This window comes from Oncorhynchus masou, chromosome 13, assembly GCF_036934945.1.
Source record: "Oncorhynchus masou masou isolate Uvic2021 chromosome 13, UVic_Omas_1.1, whole genome shotgun sequence".
Lineage (NCBI taxonomy): Eukaryota > Metazoa > Chordata > Actinopteri > Salmoniformes > Salmonidae > Oncorhynchus > Oncorhynchus masou.
This window is the reverse complement of record NC_088224.1, coordinates 36,416,020-36,434,595: the sequence shown is the minus strand read 5'-3', so window position 1 is coordinate 36,434,595 and position 18,576 is coordinate 36,416,020. Positions and strand designations below refer to the sequence as shown.

The window sequence follows — 18,576 nt, the reverse complement described above, 5'->3', positions numbered from 1 at the left end:
TTTTTTGTTTTTTTAATTTAAAAAATATTGACACTGGTTACAGACAAGGAGCAATACTGTGGCAGACACTTTGAGATCAATCCTTTGTAAATAATCAATATTTAGTCCCCAGGTCTCTTTTATCTGTTTGAACTCAACTGGAAGGGTGTGTTAAAATACCTCTGCAACTATTGCATACATAACCTTTACCCTGACAGATGTTATTTCAGTTGGGGCTGAATCCTCCTATACAGTATTAGCCCTGAGACATAACTGTAGACTCCTATAACATTACAGCTTTGTATCAGTGTCATGATGACTGGTTTTAAACTTTGTCATTCCAGTTTTTAGATCCTGGCCGATCATTTACCATAACAGATTTATAACAACTTCATGCTTATTTTAAAAGGAAAACAGTTTCAGGCTTACCTTGGTTTACGGAACACAGCAATCATAAGTAGATCATTGCTCCAAAATGCTTCAATATCCAGTGCTTTTGGTTTAATCAGATCCTCTCCGGCTTTGTCTGTTTCAGGACCACAAGACAGTGTCTGTGGTACCTCTGGTGTCTTGGAGTCCGTTACAAGTTTTGTTTACTGGGATCCAATGTAGACTTACTTTGTGGCAATTTCCAGCCCTGGAATTTCCTTCAAAGTCCACTTGAAATGAAGCACATTGCAGTTGTTGCTCCAATGAGTAAGTGGGAATGAGGATCACATTCAAGGCCTTTCTTCTTCAGAAAAGTTCAAACAAAAACATCACACGGGTAATGTTTTCTAATTGTCGCATCCACTCCCAATGAAAAATGTACAGCTGTCCACTCCACCACCAGGTATAGCCTCAGGACCAACCAAGAGCCCTTTGGAGCTTCAACTTACCTGTGTGTCTTCAAGCTAATCTTCTCCATGTTGATTTCTTGGTTGATTTGAAGACTGAGCCATGGCAATTTCCAGATTTCAGGTTGGTCACTCATACATCCCATACTTACCTTCAGATATCTCATTGTTCTCCTCTGTGATACTGGTGTCTTTCTGGTTTTTGGGGCGTACATTCTGGGGCTGTACGTTCTTAACGTCAGGCTCTGAAAGTTGGGCTGAAACAAACCAAACACAGTTCCATTGACACATACCGTAGAATACATTTTGTCAAATGTGTTGGAACAATGGCAATCACACAGACCAGCTATTACCTTTTGATTGAACAAGTTCATGAAATCATAGAATAGGTTGTAAAAGGTCTAAGGCTCTTCTCACCCTCAAATGTTCCTAGAAGTGGCTTGCTCTCCTGAGCACCTTTCACAGCAGTGACCTTGACTGTGTATAACTGTCTGGGGTCAAAGTCTATGATCACTTTGGCTTCCTTCTTTGTCACGTCTAGTTCAGTCTCCTCTGCATCTGGAATTGGGAGAAAGTAACAAACAAGACCAATCTTTGTAAATATTCATGAAATTGTTTTCACTTGTGTTCTGATTGTTTATTAAATACATTCTATTGAAAATTAGTTTACCATAATAAAAATGTACTTTTTGGGATCTTTTGACTATTTTGAAATCTCCTTTTCAGGTGGAATGTCAGGAATGACATTTGATGTTGCAATGAAGGATACCACTGGATACGACAGTAAATGAACTAGGCAGCGGCTCAACGGCTGCTGCAGGAGAAGTAAAGTGAGGCCTGTTCCAACACACCTGAATTACTTCAAGAAGCAGTATGCACAGTACATGGAGACACTCAGTTGGACTCACTCCACTGTCTCCCTCTTCAAAAACAACTTAACAGGGCTGTGTGAAAACAGGAGAGAACGCACTCCCCGTGTAGCCTACTGATTCTAAATCAATTCATATAAATCGAGCCTGGCAGACCATTGAAGCACTTAAGGAAATGTGGCTAAAATGTACTATTTATGCATTGACCTTAGGTTTCATCCTTCATGTTTTGCATATCAGAACAGAACTACGGAATTACAATTATCCTGACATTTAACACTCGTCTTTAACTGCGCTCACTGTCACGTACAGTTCCTCCTTTGTTACTATTTTGATATAGCTGCTAAGCATGGCCCGAAGGCAACATGTTGCAAATGGAGGTGTGTAGGCATGTTGTAAAAATGGGGGTGTCAAGTCCTGTCAGGTCTTGCTTAAAGATGATGCGCCCATCATAGGTCATTCACAGGTATTATGGAGGCCTCATCTGACACAACTGGACCTTAGGACGCACCCCTATGAATGACTCAAACAATCTTGACCAATACATCCGAATGTACCGCAGAATACTTGAAAAGCACTGATATTGTCTTTTTCAGCAAAATGTCTGTGTTGATACAGCACACTCGGTATATATTTATATTTGAGTCATTTTGCAGATGCTCTTATCCAGAGCGACTTACAGTTAGTGCATTTATCTTAAGATTGCTAGGTGGGACAACCAAATATCACAGGCATGAAAATTTACATTTTCCTCAATAACGTAGCTATCAGTAGAGTCAGAGCTAGTGTGGGGGGGGGGGGTGAAGGCTGTTTTTATGTCCTGCCCAATGCATTCCCCAAATAGTCAAATAGAAGACGAGGAGGATTATTTAAGATACTGTTTGAAGAGGTAGGGTTTCAGATATTTTCGGAAGATGGGAAGGGAATCTGCTGTCCTAACTTCAGGGGGAAGCTGGTTCTACCATTGGGGTGCCAGGACAGAGAAGAGCTTGGACTGTACTGAGCGGGAGCTGCCCTCCCGTATGGGTGGGAGGGCCAAGAGACCTGATGTGGCAGAATGGAATGCTTGGGTTGGTGTGTTGTGTTTGAGCATAGCCTGAAGGTAGGGAGGGGCAGTTCCTTTTGCTGTTCCATAGGTAATCACCATGGTCTTGTGGTGGATGCGAGCTTCAACTGGAAGCCAGTGGAGTGTGCGGAGGAGCGGGGTGACATGAGAGAACTTGGGAAGGTTGAAAACGAGGCGGGCTGCTGCGTTCTGGATAAGTTGCAGGGGTTTTATGGCACAGCAGGGAGCCCAGCCAACAGCGAGTTGCAGGAGCCCAGATGGGAGAGGACACGCTTCCTGTGTGAGGTAGGGTCGTACTCTACGGATGTTGTAGAACATGAACCTGCAGGACCGGGTCACTGCTTTGATGTTTGCAGAGAATGACAGGGTGTTGTCCAGGGTCACACCAAGGCTCTTTGCACATTGGGAGGGGGGAGACGGTGGAGTGGTCAACCGTGATGGAGAGGAAGAGCAGTTCCGTCTTGTTGAGCTTGAGGTGGTGGACCGACATCCAAGTTGAGATATCTGCCAGGCACACAGAGATGTGTGTCGCCACCTTGGTGTCAGAAGGGGGGAAAGTAGTTGAGTGTCATCGGCATAGCAATGATAGGAGAGACCATGTGAGGATATGACGGAGCCGAGTGACTTGGTGTATAAAGAGAAGAGGAGAGGGCTTAGAACCGAGCCCTGGGGGACACCAGTAGGAAGAGTACGTGGTGCAGACACAGATCCTCTCCACATCCCCTGGTAGGAGCGGCTGCCAGGTAGGATGCAATCCAAGAGTGCGCATTGCCTGAAATGCCCAGTCCTGAGAGGGTAGAGAGGAGGATCTGATGGTTCACAGTGACAAAGGCAGCGGACAGATCTAGGAGGACGAGAACAGAGGAGAGACAGTCAGCTTTGGCAGTGCGGAGACCCTTCGTGACACAGAGAAGAACAGTCTCATTTGAATGACACGTCTTGAGGCTGGCTGGGGTCAAGAAGATCATTATGAGAGAGATAACGAGAAAGTTGATCAGAGACAGCACTATCAAGTGTTTTGGAAAGAAAATAAAGAAGGGATACAGGTCTATAGTTTTTGATGTCAGATGAGTCGAGTGTTGGTTTCATGAGGAGGGGAACAACTCGAGCCATTTTGAAGTCAGAGGGAATGAATCTAAGAAGATCTCCAGAGATGGTCTGGAGAAGGGAGGAAGGGATGTGGTTGAGCGGGCAGGTTGTCGGACGGCCAGACCTCACTACTCGTAGGATTTAATCTGGAGAAAGAGGTCAAGGCGTAGGGTAGTTCTGTGTGAGTGAGACCAGTGGACTCAATAGGCTGAGTGAATGAGTAGTCGATGTCGTCAAACTTTTTTTCAAAGTGGATGACAAACTTGTCCACAGAGAGGGGGTGGGGGGTGTAGGATTAAGGGGAAGGTGGAAGAGTTTCCTAGGGTTATAGGCAGAAGCTATAGGCAGAGATTTAGAGTGGTAGAAAATGGCTTTAGCAGCAGATACAGATGAAGAGAAGGTAGAGAGGAGGAAGTGAAAGGATGATAGGTCCTCCGAAGTTTAGTTTTCCTCCATTTTTGCTTAGCTGTCCGCAGCCCTGTTCTGTAAGCTCGCAATGAGTCACTCAGCCGCGGAGCAGGAGGGGAGGGCCGAGCCGGCCAGGAGAAATGGGGACAGTGTGAGTCATAGGATGTGGAAAGGGAGGAGAGTTGGGTTGAAGAGGCAGAATCCGGAGACAGGAGGGAGAAGGATTTAGCAGAAGGGAGAGATGATAGGATAGAAGATGAGAGAGTAGTTGGAGAGAGAGTGAAAAATTGCATGACCACCTGGGTAGGGGCTGAGTGGTTAGGGTTGGAGGAAAGGGAGACAGAAAAGGAAAATCAGAGACCTGGAGGGAGGGGGGGTCACAGTGAGATTAGTAGGCGAGCAGCCTCTAGTAAAGATGAGGTTAAGCGTATTGCCTGCCTGGTGATTTGGAGGGGATTGGGAAAGGGTGAGGTCAAAAGAGGCAAGGAGGAGAATGAGAGAGTTGGAAAGAAATGAATTGAAGGCAGATGTCGGGAGGTTGAAGTTGCCAAGTACGAAGAGCAGTGAGCCATCGTCAGGAAATGAGCTTATCAAGGTGTCAAGCTTATTGAGGAATTCTCCAAGGGCACCTGGTGGGTGATAGATTACAATAATGTTAAGCTTGAGTGGACAAGTGACAGTGACAGCATGGAATTCAAATGAGATGGACAGGTGAGAGAGTGAGAAAAGAGAAAATCTCCACGAGTAGACCTGTGCCACCACCGCGACAACCAGATGCTCTTGGACTATGAGAGAAAACATAGTCAGATGAAGAAAGAACAGTTGAAGTAGCAGTGTTCTGAGGTAATCCATGTCCCCGTCAGGGCCAAAAAGACAAAGGACTGAAGTGCAGCATAGGCTGAGATGAACTCTGGTTCTTGACCGCAGATCGGCAGTTTTTTTTACCGATTAATTCTTCATCGTTACAAGGTTAAAACAACAACAACGTAAAGGGTTATTAAGTTTAGGTATTCATTTAAAGTGGTTTAAGGTTATGGCTAAGGTTTGGGGAAGGCTTAAAACAAAATAATCCAAAACAATGCACTGTTTCCATTAAGTATCATCAAGTACTCTCCCTGCTTGCTAGAGAATTGTGAACTGCCAAGGGGCAGTGATATAAGCAGCATGCTCTGGCTCTGAGCCTTGTGAGTTTGAGCCCAGTGCTATGCTATTTTTTTTTCCCTAAACAAGCCGTCAGTAGGCTACCCTTACCCTCGTCCAACTATAACGAAAGCTGTTTCAACAGCAATGCTTTGGGTGTATTTCATGCATTAGCCAAGGAGCCTATCCATAAAATATTTCTAAAATAATTGTCTACTACTGAGGCTTTTGCATTATTCACACCTCACATAGGCCTACCTGCAGTGCAAACTCCTTTTGGCTTGTATCCGTCCCCATTTCCAAAACGTGCCTATTGTCTGGTTACCAAAGACTCACTCCACCAAACATATTCAAATGATTCAGTCCTATAACGTGCTTATTGAGAACGTGCCTCACACATACAATACAATTTATGGTAGTCTAGTATTACTTTTTTTGGAGGAGAAGTGTGACGCTTAAATACAAATCAAATCAAATGTATTTGTCACATACACATGGTTAGCAGATGTTAATGCGAGTGTAGCGAAATGCTTGTGCTTCTAGTTCCGACAATGCAGTAATAGCCAATGAGTAATCTAACCTAACAATTCCAAAACTACTACCTTATACACACAAGTGTAAAGGGATACATAAAGGGATACATAAAGATATATGAATGTGATGGTACAGAACGGCATAGGCAAGACGCAGTAGATGGTATCGAGTACAGTATATACATATCAGATGAGTAATGTAGGGTATGTAAACAAGGTGGCATAGTTTAAAGTGGCTAGTGATACATGTATTACATAAATATGCAGTAGATGATATAGAGTACAGTATATACATATACATATGAGATGAGTAATGTAGGGTATGTAAACATTATATTAAGTAGCATTGTTTAAAATGGCTAGTGATATATTTTACATCAATTCCCATTATTAAAGTGGCTGGAGTTGAGTCAGTGTGTTGGCAGCAGCCACTCAATGTTAGTGGTGGCTGTTTAACAGTCTGATGGCCTTGAGATAGAAGCTGTTTTTCAGTCTCTCGGTCTCTGCTTTGATGCACCTGTACTGACCTCGCCTTCTGGATGATATCGGGGTGAACAGGCAGTGGCTCGGGTGGTTGTTGTCCTTGATGATCTTTATGGCCTTCCTGTGACATTGGGTGGTGTAGGTGTCCTGGAAGGCAGGTAGTTTGCCCCCAGTGATGCGTTGTGCAGACCTCACTACCCTCTGGAGAGCCTTACGGTTGTGGGCGGAGCAGTTGCCGTACCAGGCGGTGATACAGCCCGACAGGATGCTCTCGATTGTGCATCTGTAGAAGTTTGTGAGTGCTTTTGGTGACAAGCCGAATTTCTTCAGCCTCCTGAGGTTGAAGAGGCGCTGCTGCGCCTTCTTCACAACGCTGTCTGTGTGTGTGTGGACCAATTCAGTTTGTCTGTGATGTGTACGCCGAGGAACTTAAAACTTACTACCCTCTCCACTACTGTCCCATCGATGTGGATAGGAGGGTGCTCCCTCTGCTGCTTCCTGAAGTTCACAATCATCTCCTTAGTTTTGTTGACGTTGAGTGTGAGGTTATTTTCCTGACACCACACTCCAAGGGCCCTCACCTCCTCCCTGTAGGCCGTCTTGTCGTTGTTGGTAATCAAGCCTACCACTGTAGTGTCGTCCGCAAACTTGATGATTGAGTTGTAGGCGTACATGGCCACGCAGTCGTGGGTGAACAGGGAGTACAGGAGAGGGCTCAGAATGCACCCTTGTGGGGCCCCAGTGTTGAGGATCTGCAGGGTGGAGATGTTGTTACCTACCCTCACCACCTGGGGGCGGCCCGTCAGGAAATCCAGTACCCAGTTGCACAGGGCGGGGTCGAGACCCAGGCTCGAGCTTGATGACGAGTTTGGAGGGTAGTATAGTGTTAAATGCTGAGCTGTAGTCGATGAACAGCATTCTCACATATGTCTTCCTCTTGTCCAGATGGGTTCGGGCAGTGTGGTTGAGATTGCATCGTCTGTGGACCTATTTGGGCAGTAAGCAAATTGGAGTTGGTCTAGGGTGTCAGGTAGGGTGGAGGTGATATGGTCCTTGACTAGTCTCTCAAAGCACTTCATGATGACGGAAGTGAGTGCTACGGGGCGGTAGTCGTTTAGCTCAGTTACCTTAGCTTTCTTGGGAACAGGGACAATGGTGGCCCTCTTGAAGCATGTGGGAACAGCAGACTGGGATAAGGATTGATTGAATATGTCCGTAAACACACCAGCCAGCTAGTCTGCGCATGCTCTGAGGACGCGGCTGGGGATGCCGTCTGGGCCTGCAGCCTTGCGAGGGTTAACACGGTTAAATGTTTTACTCACGTCGGCTGCAGTGAAGGAGAGTCCGCATGTTTCGGTTGCGGGCCGTGTCAGTGGCACCATATTGTCCTCAAAGCGGACAAAAAAGTTATTTAGTCTGCCTGGGAGCAATCCGTGATTGACTGTAGACCCTGCCACATACCTCTTGTGTCTGAGCCGTTGAATTGCGACTCTACTTTGTCTCTATACTGACGCTTAGCTTGTTTGATTACCTTGCGGAGGGAATAGCTACACTGTTTGTATTCGGTCATGTTTCCGGTCACCTTGCCTTGGTTAAAAGCAGTGGTTCTCGCTTTCAGTTTCACGCGAATGCTGCCATCAATCCACGGTTTCTGGTTTGGGAATGTTTTAATTGTTGCTATGGGAACGACATCTTCAATGCACTTTTGAATGAACTCGCTCACCGAATCAGCGTATTCGTCAATGTTGTTGTTGGACGCAGTGTGGAACATATCCCAGTCCACGTGATGGAAGCAGTCTTGGAGCGTGGAATCAGATTGGTCGGACCAGCGTTGAACAGACCTGAGCGCGAGAGCTTCTTGTTTTAGCTTCTGTCTGTAGGCAGGGAGCAACAAAATGGAGTCATGGTCAGCTTTTCCGAAAGGAAAAGGAGGCCTGTACTCGTTGAAGCCAATTTGAACAATGTTGACTGTCAACACTGTTACTATAGCCTATCCTATTTAATAAACTGTAGTATCAATCCACAATGGACTACGATGAGAATATTTGGTGCCCTCAGCCGCATTGGCGTTGACGGCAATGCGAAGACTGTCAATAACCTAAAGAACTTGGCACAACGGCATGCAATATTAATCCATGAAACGCGTTGATTGGCCAGTGAATGGCTAAGCCCTCGTCACACCTCAAATGTATTAATTTGTCAAATCCCAGCCCTTTATTGCCACCGCCAGCTACTGCGCCTATAATTCTGGTTGTGAATATTTCTGACACACCCCTGAACCTATAATCCTACTGCCAGTGTTACTAACCACAATCTAGCGCGGCATTCAATTCCACCCCAATCATAATGGTTTGTGTATGTCTGCGGGTGTTGCCCTCTGTCAAAGCAACTCTTCTTCAATGAACAAAGGCTCACTGACGAGCTTCTCTCAGGAGCTCCCATTTCAACCCACACAGAATGACAATTCTGACTGAGAAAGAGAGAGGAGGGAAATAGCATTATTTATTTGTTTTATAACTTTTTAAATACTTTTTAATGCGCTTGATTGAGCTTGCCTGGTGCAAAGAAACCAATGTAATAGTCCCAAACCTTACCAATATGGTACTACAGGCAGACTCGATCAAAAGCGTATAGCATTTAAAAAGACAAAACAAATACTATTTGAAACACAGGTCTGGAAGAAACGGTTGAAATATCCTCTATTTTGCAGCTGGCATAAGGAGAAGTTCACCAGAGGAAGCTGGCTTGTTGGGGAGATGTGCTCCTTTAGCAGGGTGCCAGAGCTGGGATAATATTGTGCCCCCCGCCCTGGCCTGCCTCAGGCAGTTTAGATACAGCTGCTTGTGCTCTGCTCACTCACTCCATCATCTTTATCAACACCAGATCAAGGCCAGCCATGCCACTGGAGCTGCAGCTTTCCCCCTAGCTGCGGGAAAGGTACTGTAAGGACTCAAAGTAAAAGCCATGGTGGAATGTCATGGAGTCGATCTATACATTGGCAATTTATAAATATCTTACCTTAAGAACAACTTGAGAGGTGAAATGGTAGGCTGTACCACACATTGAGTCAAATTCGCCTAATACAGTGTTTCTCAAGTTGATACACGTTGTTGGCTTACTACGGGTATCAATCACAGTAATTAACATAGATTACAAAATGGATGTTTGGAGTTCATTTCCAAACGTGATTATAAAATGGAGGGAGATCACATACTCTGAAGTACTCCTATTTCTTTACTGCAAGTGTGTGCCAAAGACATTGGCTATCTCACTCTCCTAATTTCTTCATGATCATTACCAATGAGTCTGTGTCTTCAACTCCTACTCCAATTACCATTATTGAACTATAGTCAAACGTCCAGAAGCCATTCACGTCATAGGAGACGGGCTATAACCAGATGACATCATCATCTGACATGTAATTGATATGTAATTCCGTTTTCTACACTGCAAGTATGAAGCCGTTTGTGAAACACGGAATATAAGTTAGAAAGTGTAGGCCTTCAGGGCCGAATCGTAACTTGATTGTAACATTGCTGGACCTTACCTGATTGTGTGCTATAAATAAATCTGTAGCTTTCAAAGTCTCCTTTCGGCTCTTTCCATGACACATGCAGCTGGGTTGCGCTCAGGACCTTGAAACGAAGTCTTCGTGGAGTGGCAACTAGACAAAAAAAGACACAAAACACAATTTTTAACAATAATTGACTAACTCAAGAAACGTTTGTATATAATATTCAATAGTAATATTGAATGAATGGTTAATATGACACCAAGACAGTGGTTGGGGTTCAATCAAGTGTAAAAAACAATGTTCTTTGAAGAAACTGTCCGAATTCAGTAACTAGTAGAGTGCGACAGGTTTGGTGATTTATTTTTTGCCAATGAAAATGCATGAAACTTGAGATTCCCGAGTTAAAAGTGATTATGAAACAGTTAGCAGCTAGATTGAACTCCAGCCAGAGTTTGGCGAGGTAACAGGCACTCCCATCTGTGTTTCAAGTCCTAAAAGATTGTATCTTGGCCAAATAACAAAGATACAGATTCAAAGAGTACCACAGATGTCACAAAAAAGCAGTCACATTCTCTCACTTTGCCATTGATAGCTCTCATGTCTCTTTTGGAGGGGGGGGGGGGATCTTTTGTGCAGCACTTATCTCAGCATCAAAGAACCATCCCTGATCTCATCATGATTGCATTTGGCCGGAGCAGTCGAATTGAGGGTGTATTACAAAGCGTGTGCTCTTTACTTTGAGGCCTTTTCAGAGGAGAATGTGACTTTTTTTCAATTGTAGCAGCGACAAAGGGAAAGGCACTGGAATAGCATCTATTCCTGTCTTCAAGAAGATATCTATCTGCAAGTAGAGCAACATATACCACTTCACCACTTCCTCTTGGGTCAACATCCCACAGCTCCGCACAGTAGTTAATACTAGGCATGACCAAATCCCAGAGTAAAATACAAATAAACATTCCCATCTAATTTGGTAATAATGGAAAGTTCCGCAAACAGTCCCACAAACTTGTCTTGTTTGTGTCCTCATTAGGAGCAGGCAAGCTATCTGGTGCCAATGTATTCTTTAAATACCTTCACTATGACTGACATAAATGAGAGCGAAGCTCTACAGTTGAAACATACAGAATAATGATGTGTGTATGAGATTATATTTGGAGACATTGATGTAGGTATGGAAAGAATACATCCAAGCACATAGAATGGAGTAACTCATCGGAAGGTAAAGAACCCGGAGATGGTACATGGTGCAAACAGGCGAATAATAATACTGTACTGAGCTCACCAACCTGAAAATGGGGGGTGGGTATTCAGCAGGGCTTAACTCTCTCTGAAAAAAAGATCTTCTCTGAAGAATGTCGTTTCCCCGAGTGAGAGAATTAGCATGTGTGTTGTTTGTGTTTTTTTGTTTTTTTTTAAACCTTCAGAGACTTTATGCATCACCATGTACAGTGAGCCAGGAAATTTCCAGAACAGACGTCTCAGACTAGTTGTACGCTCGGTAAACAACATCTCCGAGACAAAGGACTTGCCTGTGTAGAGATGGGCTTAAGTTCTCATATATTTTTCATAGCCATCTTGTGCAAGCAGCCAGCAGGCTGCGGAGGGTTTAAGAGGCCTCTAGTACCCATGGGGAGTTTGGAAGTCAGATGCAGTACAGAAAGTTTAATGCATTTTAATTCATATGTAAGAATTAGTTATAAGAAGGGCCATTTTGGGTGAGATGCTGACACTGTAGGGATGGGCACGTGGCCACATGCCATTGGGTGACAGTGGCCTGTGTTCCCAGACATCCCTCCCTTGTCTATCGACCTCAAGGGCCGGATGCTTTCAGTTAAACCTCTTTAGTGCACTTTGAAGGAAACATCTATTGAAGCCCACTGACCGTACACTTTGAACTCTGACCTGTAAAAAGGACAGGTTGTTTACTTTAAACAAGAGGCCGGCCCTTTTGAGCAGAAGGCTTCTGCCGACACCCAATGGATACTGTCCAAGGTGTAATGCTACAATACAACACAAAGCGGCACTATGCTGTAGCCCAGGTTAGCACAGTACAGAGTGCACTCTTAGCACAGGAATGCTGTGGTTCGTGTCACTTGAGGACTGGGCAACGGTGTCAAGACAAGCCCAGGTAAACAAACTGCAGCTGTTTGAGGGTGCAGTTCTTGTTTGTCTTCACATCAACAAGGATAAGGCCAAAGTCAGATATTGTTTGCAACATTGTATATATAGGCAAAGGCCATAAGGGTAGGTAGTTCATGTAAAAGCATAATCTTGAAACACTTTAGTTGACTGCAAATGGAAAGTTAATGATGTGATTTTACACACAAAAATGAACTTGTATTACCAGAAAATAGTGACTTTTCCCTTTGAAGTAAAATAATCACAAAGTGAAAGTGACACAAAGACAAATGCTTCGACAAAAGCGGCACATCAAATGGAATGTTAATGATGTGATTTTACACGCAAATATTTACTTATACTTATAGAAAATAGTGACTTTTCCCTTTTGAAGTAAAATAATCACAGTGACACAGAGACAAACGCTTTGACAAAAGCAGCACATCAAAAAGACACACACGGGACGACAGAGGATAAGAAGCAGACTATATGATTGTGTTTACCTTGACCCTGAGCTGGAGCTGGTGCAGGTGAGAGAGAGATAAGAGCCAGACAGAGTAGAGGATTCCATACCCACGTCTTCAGTCCTGTAGCTGGCATCCTTCACACTGGTATAGGAGAGGAGCTCAGAAAACCTGACGAGACATCAAACGGAATGACAATGCCTGATGCCATTGAAAATAAATAGATAAGCTCCATTATTAAACGAAGTCTAGAGGAACAGCTTGACTGGAAGTCGTGTAGTCTTCCAGTCATTGCGCTAACGCTAGTTATTGTTATCTATGCACTGTTGAAAATGGTGTTTTACCGGAATTTCAAACCCCAAAAAATCTATGTAATGACGTATTAACGTGAAAAACTGATTTGGATTTGCCGAAAGTAATCAACGTAATGGCCTTTTGTCTTTCTTTCACCCAACTTTTAACCGTAATCCAATGACATGGTGATTCTTTTTTTTTCTTTAAAAAAACAAACATTTTATGTTGAATTCACGTTAGTTGAAAACTTAACCAAACATAAATCAAAACTAGACATTGAACTGAGGTATGTGCCCAGGTCATACCTGCTGAACGGGGCTTACTACAATCTATTTTATTGTGATTGTTCAGGTTCACCATCAGCAATAGTTCTGGTAATTTTGCTTTAAACGGTATGTGTATATAGTCATTTTTAGATATACAGGGTAAAGTTGATGATTTCATTATGAGGACAGAAAGGAGCACTGCATGGCCAAAGCAAGAGGAAAAGAGAAGATCCCACCATAAAAACATCCAAATGGTTAAAATCATTCAATTTTGAGATGGGGGTGAAATCCAAAATTGTGCTATATATTCATTGGCTATGTCATAGCTCATTTGTAAACAATAAATATTGATATATTACTAGCTCAAACACTTAATCTGGTGGGGGGCTAGGCTACATTGCCGCCCTAATCTGATAGTGGTAGTGGGATGATAGATACCTAGTCTCACTTATAGCTCAGCTCAGGTGCCTACATAGTACATACAGTACACCATAGATATACATAATTTACACACACACACACAGAGAGAGTGAAGTCAGCTCAGACCGATCCAGCTCTGAGAGGCCCAGCTCATGAGCTCCATCAACAGCAGATTTTAGTTTATAATGGAAAATGAATGTGTTTATGCAACAAATGTTAGTGCATCGAATCGTATCACATCGAACTGAATCGCATCGATTTGTTCTCTAATCAAACCGAATTGCATGAATCGTTTCAAACTAAAACGTGTCGTTCCGGTATCATATCCTGTACATGTACCATGTATCTAGATAAGTACCGAATTGTCTTGATAGGGAAAGATGCACATCCCTAGATGTTATAGAGCAATTTTATGAATATCATTGATAAACTTCAACTGTAGGTTGATAAAACAGTAGAGTCCCATTTACATTTCAAATAGTTTTGGAAATAAACTCAACCAAGCATCTAAACTTTGGCATAACCACAATGACACCAAATCATTCATAATGATATTTGAAACGTGGCATGCTCCTGCAGAGTACTGTGGCAGTAGTATCTTCTCAAACAAATGAAGGATGTAAAAAATAGATGAGCATGATGTCACACCTTTCTCTCAAACTCATGCAAACACTTCAATAAGAATACTTCGTCGTTAGGCTAGCTGGTATTTCAAAGCAGCACTTCAATTCGCCGTGCCTAATCTTTCTCCTCATCTACTCAATGTACCTAAATAGCCTTCTAATCTTGCCATTATGACAAATTGCAGGTGTACATGTAGGCTAACCTACAGGTAAACCGCAGTAGTAGTCCACAGTCCTCGGTGATGGTTCGTGTAGGCCTATAGATTTAGGGAAACATGGAAAACGACTGTACATTATATTTTAATAATAAATGTGATAAACAAACAGTATCGACGAAGTACAAAAACAGATATAATAAATTGACTAAACCAAATGTGCATATATTGCCAAACGCGCCCCCACGACCACCACTGACAGGTGAGGTTCCGTGTTCCCGACCACTTCTACTTTAAACGTGTTGTTATTAAAAACGGACTTTATCCAAAAACTAAAGAAAATATCTCATACCTTTTCAAAACATATGTTTACAGGTAATATTGCTCCCAAAGGACCCTTCCTGTGTGTCTTGCTTCGCGGGCTGTTGGCAAACTATCTTCAGCTCCTTCAGTTTCAGACTCGCTATGTTGGGTGTATCCCGTGCTGGTAATCATTCACCCATCCCTTGAGCGATTCATTCCTTCACCTCGTTTAATCTTGACTGAGGCAGAAAAATGTGTTACGGCGGCAGCCAATATAAAAGAGGTGATAAGCTATGAAATGTGAATTCTGTTCTGACCGCCCCCAGGGTAGGCTACATGCGTTCACTCCTCGTCCGTGAGCTTTTTTTCAGGTATGTCTATTTTTCCCCTAGCGCTTTCTGGTCCGCACGTGCGCTACCTGCGTGCAAATGTTCATTCCTCCTTTCAGGGGAGAATTTACTAATGTGGCTGAAATATTTGAGATAGCTTAATCAGCCAGCCATTTGGTAACTTGGCATATATTATTATTATTAGTATTTCATATTATTATTATTATTATTATATTACGCACAGACAGACATAGATGAGTGTTGTTATGTAGGCCTATAACAACAACATTTAACTGTCAACCTTGGTTCATGATTATCTTAGTATTCTCAAGACCTGAAAATGCAACAATTTCAGGTTTCAAGGTTTTAATTGATAATACATCCTCATCTCTGCTCTGTTATCTGTTTGCATTCCATCTATCTGGCCATCACCATCATCAGGGTGCAGCAAGTTGTTCTTGTCTCAACATGCAATGGGACATGTATGAAAGTGTTGTATCAATACAGTACCAGCCAAAAGTTTGGACACACCTACTCATTCAAAGGGTTTTTCTTTATTTTTACTATTTTCTACATTGTGGAATACTAGTGAAGACATCAACACTTCAAAATAACATATCATGTAGTAACCAAAAAAGTGTTAAACAAATCAAAATAAATGTTATATTTGAGATTCTTCAAAGTAGCCACCCTTTGCCTTGAATGACAGCTTTGCACACTCTTGGCATTCTCTCAACCAATTGGGTTGAGGTCAGGCGACTGTGGAGGCCAGGTCATCTGATGCAGCACTCCATCATTCTCCCTCTTTGTCAAATAGCCCTTACACAGCCTGGAGGTGTGTTGGGTCATGGTCCTGTCGAAAAACAAATGATAGTCCAACTAAGCACAAACCAGATGTGATGGCGTATCGCTGAGGAATGCTGTACAGAAAAAACACCCCCACACCTCCTCCTCCATGCTTCACGGTGGGAACCACACATGCGGAGATCATCCGTTCACCTACTCTGCGTCTCACGGCGGTTGGAACCAAAAATGCATAATTTGTACTCATCAGACCAAAGGACAGATTTCCACCGGTCTAATGTCTATTGCTCATTTTTCTTGGCTCAAGCAAGTCTCTTCTTATTATTGGTGTCCTTTAGTAGTGGTTTCTTTGCAGCAATTCGACCATGAAGGCCTGATTCACATAGCCTCCTCTGAACAGTTGATGTTGAGATGTGTCTGTTACTTGAACTCTGTGAAGCATTTATTTGGGCTACAATCTGAGGTGCAGATAATTCTAATAAACTTATCCTCTGCAGCAGAGGTAACTCTGGGTCTTCCTTTCCTGTGGCAGTCCTCATGAGAGACAGTTTCATCATAGCGCTTGATGGTTTTTGCGACTGCACTTGAAAAAACTGTCAAAGTTCTTAAAATTTTGACTGACCTTTATGTCTTTAAGAAATTATGGACTGTCGTTTCTCTTTGCTTATTTGAGCTGTTCTTGCCGTAATAATGGAATTTGTCTTTTACCAAATAGGGCTATCTTCTGTATACCCACCTTGTTATAACACAATTGATTGGCTCAAAAGCATTAAGGAAAGAAATTCTACAAATTAACTTTTAACAAGGCACACCTGTTAATTGAAATGCATTCCAGGTGACTACCTCATGAAGCTGCTTGAGAGAATGCAGAGACTGTGCAAAGCTGTCATCAAGGTAAATGGTGGCTACTTTGAAGAATCTCAAACTTAAAATATATTTTGATTTGTTTCACCATTGTTTAGTTACTACATGATTCCATATGTGTTATTTCACAGTTTGTCTTCACTATTATTCTACAATGTAGAAAATAGTAAAAATAAAGAAAAACCCTTGAATGAGTAGGTGTGTCCAAACTGTTGTATGTACCATCAGTCTATAATGTATTTGATTGGTTGGGTAAGAAATAAAATAATTTCTGGAAAGTGACTTAGTTAATTTTAACTAACTACCTATCTTGACCACATTAAATGTGTTAATGCCTTTCATGATAAGCCCCTATCTGTGTCAAGTTAAGAGGTCAGTGCAATCTGGTATCTTTGGGACGTCCCTACCCTAAACCCTAACCTTAAACCCTACCCTAACCTTAACCATAACCCTTACCGAGCCCTAACCTTAACCCTCACCGTAACCATTTAAAATGTCAACTTCAATGGGGTAGTGACGTCCCAAGGATCCCGGATAGCACAGACCCAAGTTGAGATACAGTAAGTACCACTCACTTTGATCATGTTGCAGCAACCTTAATGCAACCTAGCATCTACTTCAAGAGGCCCATCAGGTTACCCCCGAATTTGCCACTTTGGTGTTATGAGTGGAATGGCACTCCGGTGCAGCCTACATTTTTTTTGAATGAATATCCAATGAAGTTTAATGTTTCACTCAATAAATATAGTATTTTGTATTGAAATGGTTCCAAACTCACAGGCTTTACTCTTGCTGTTGAAAAAGATAGTACTTTTGACTTATCTGAGTAACTTCTAGATACTGTAGCTGTTTTTATTAGACCACCTCACAGCAAACTATGGCCCACTCATCAATGGGCAGTTAACACATCATTGACTAAAGGCAGACTGTGACTGAATACAGTATGTTAGCATGGTTAGCCCCATGAAGTTATAGGGTCTACAAGAGCCCCTTGGGCTACACACCTTTCCCAGTTGACCCAATGTCGAATGTGTTTCTACAAGCACAGAGAGGGTAGTTAGGTGCGCTGTGTTTTATGCATCGCTATGACAGCAAGGTCATGGTCATGACAGAAGTGATAAAGAATAATCTTTTTTTAAATCAATTACCTGTGGAATCCCTCTTCAACTCTTTTTATTGGAGGTCCCTTATGGGGTTAACATTCCTGCAGTTATAGAATTCACAGTTGTTACTGTAGTTACAGTAGGATATGGTTACACTATATCACTTACTCTTTTTGCTTTTGAATATCTTTGTGCGTTCATAATGCTGAGCTCATCGCTAGATGGAGTTTGAAGTAGCTCACAATGTCTGCCCTTGACACAAGCCCTGACCCATCTTAAGAGCATTCCATGCTACTGCACTTAAACCCTTGGCCCCTGAACTCTGATGAGGGCAGCAGAGGGGTTATCTTAACATAAGTTTCCTACACTAACAGGCACCAATCTGGATATTTTAGTCATCTGTAGTGATAGCAACCCTACTAATATTGCAGGAAAAATATAATGCAGCTTGTGGTTTGTTATTGCAATATTATTGTGGCAAAAGTGACAAACAAACAAAACAACTTCTCAAAGTACTGGAAAGGTATTTACAGTAAAAAGCCTGTAAAAGAGATTTGGATATTCAGTCAATGAGATCCAGTTGGGAAATATCATTTATATTTATGGTACATACTGCCACCTGGTGGTCAGAGCCATATAGTCTCTTTACGTGATGAATGTTGTTATAATTCACATGCCATCTACAGATTTTATTGCACAATGCACACTCCTTGACCAGATATTATAACCACTTAATCTAGGAATGCCAATATGATCCTGTTGATCTTGATCTTCAAGGTAATTTGAACTTTTATTGCAGTTTAAAGTTCCCGTCAGGGTTCAATAAATGCTCTTACTTTATTTCTATTCGATTGAAGCGGTTACATTTCTATCCATAATATTGATTTTCTGGTGATGCTGCTAAAATAATTTG

At 42.5% G+C, this 18,576-nt stretch overlaps 1 protein-coding gene across 4 annotated transcripts in view; it reads right to left on the bottom strand.

The window, feature by feature from the left end:
- col14a1b (collagen, type XIV, alpha 1b) overlaps window positions 1–14,997 on the bottom strand; it is a 92,997-nt gene extending 78,000 nt beyond the window's left edge. For 2 of the 4 annotated variants that reach the window (XM_064983657.1, XM_064983658.1), the window contains exons 1-5: window positions 14,613–14,995; window positions 12,542–12,673; window positions 9,951–10,067; window positions 1,233–1,373; window positions 968–1,072 (exon numbers count right to left, since the gene is read on the bottom strand). In XM_064983657.1, coding sequence (XP_064839729.1) covers window positions 968–1,072; window positions 1,233–1,373; window positions 9,951–10,067; window positions 12,542–12,638 — 460 coding nt within the window. In that variant the 5' untranslated portion in view covers window positions 12,639–12,673; window positions 14,613–14,995. Of the gene's footprint in view, window positions 1–967; window positions 1,073–1,232; window positions 1,374–9,950; window positions 10,068–12,541; window positions 12,674–14,612 lie in introns of all 4 variants that reach the window. The other 2 variants (XM_064983659.1, XM_064983661.1) reach the window with 2 other exon arrangements.
- Window positions 14,998–18,576: the final 3,579 nt, after the last annotated feature.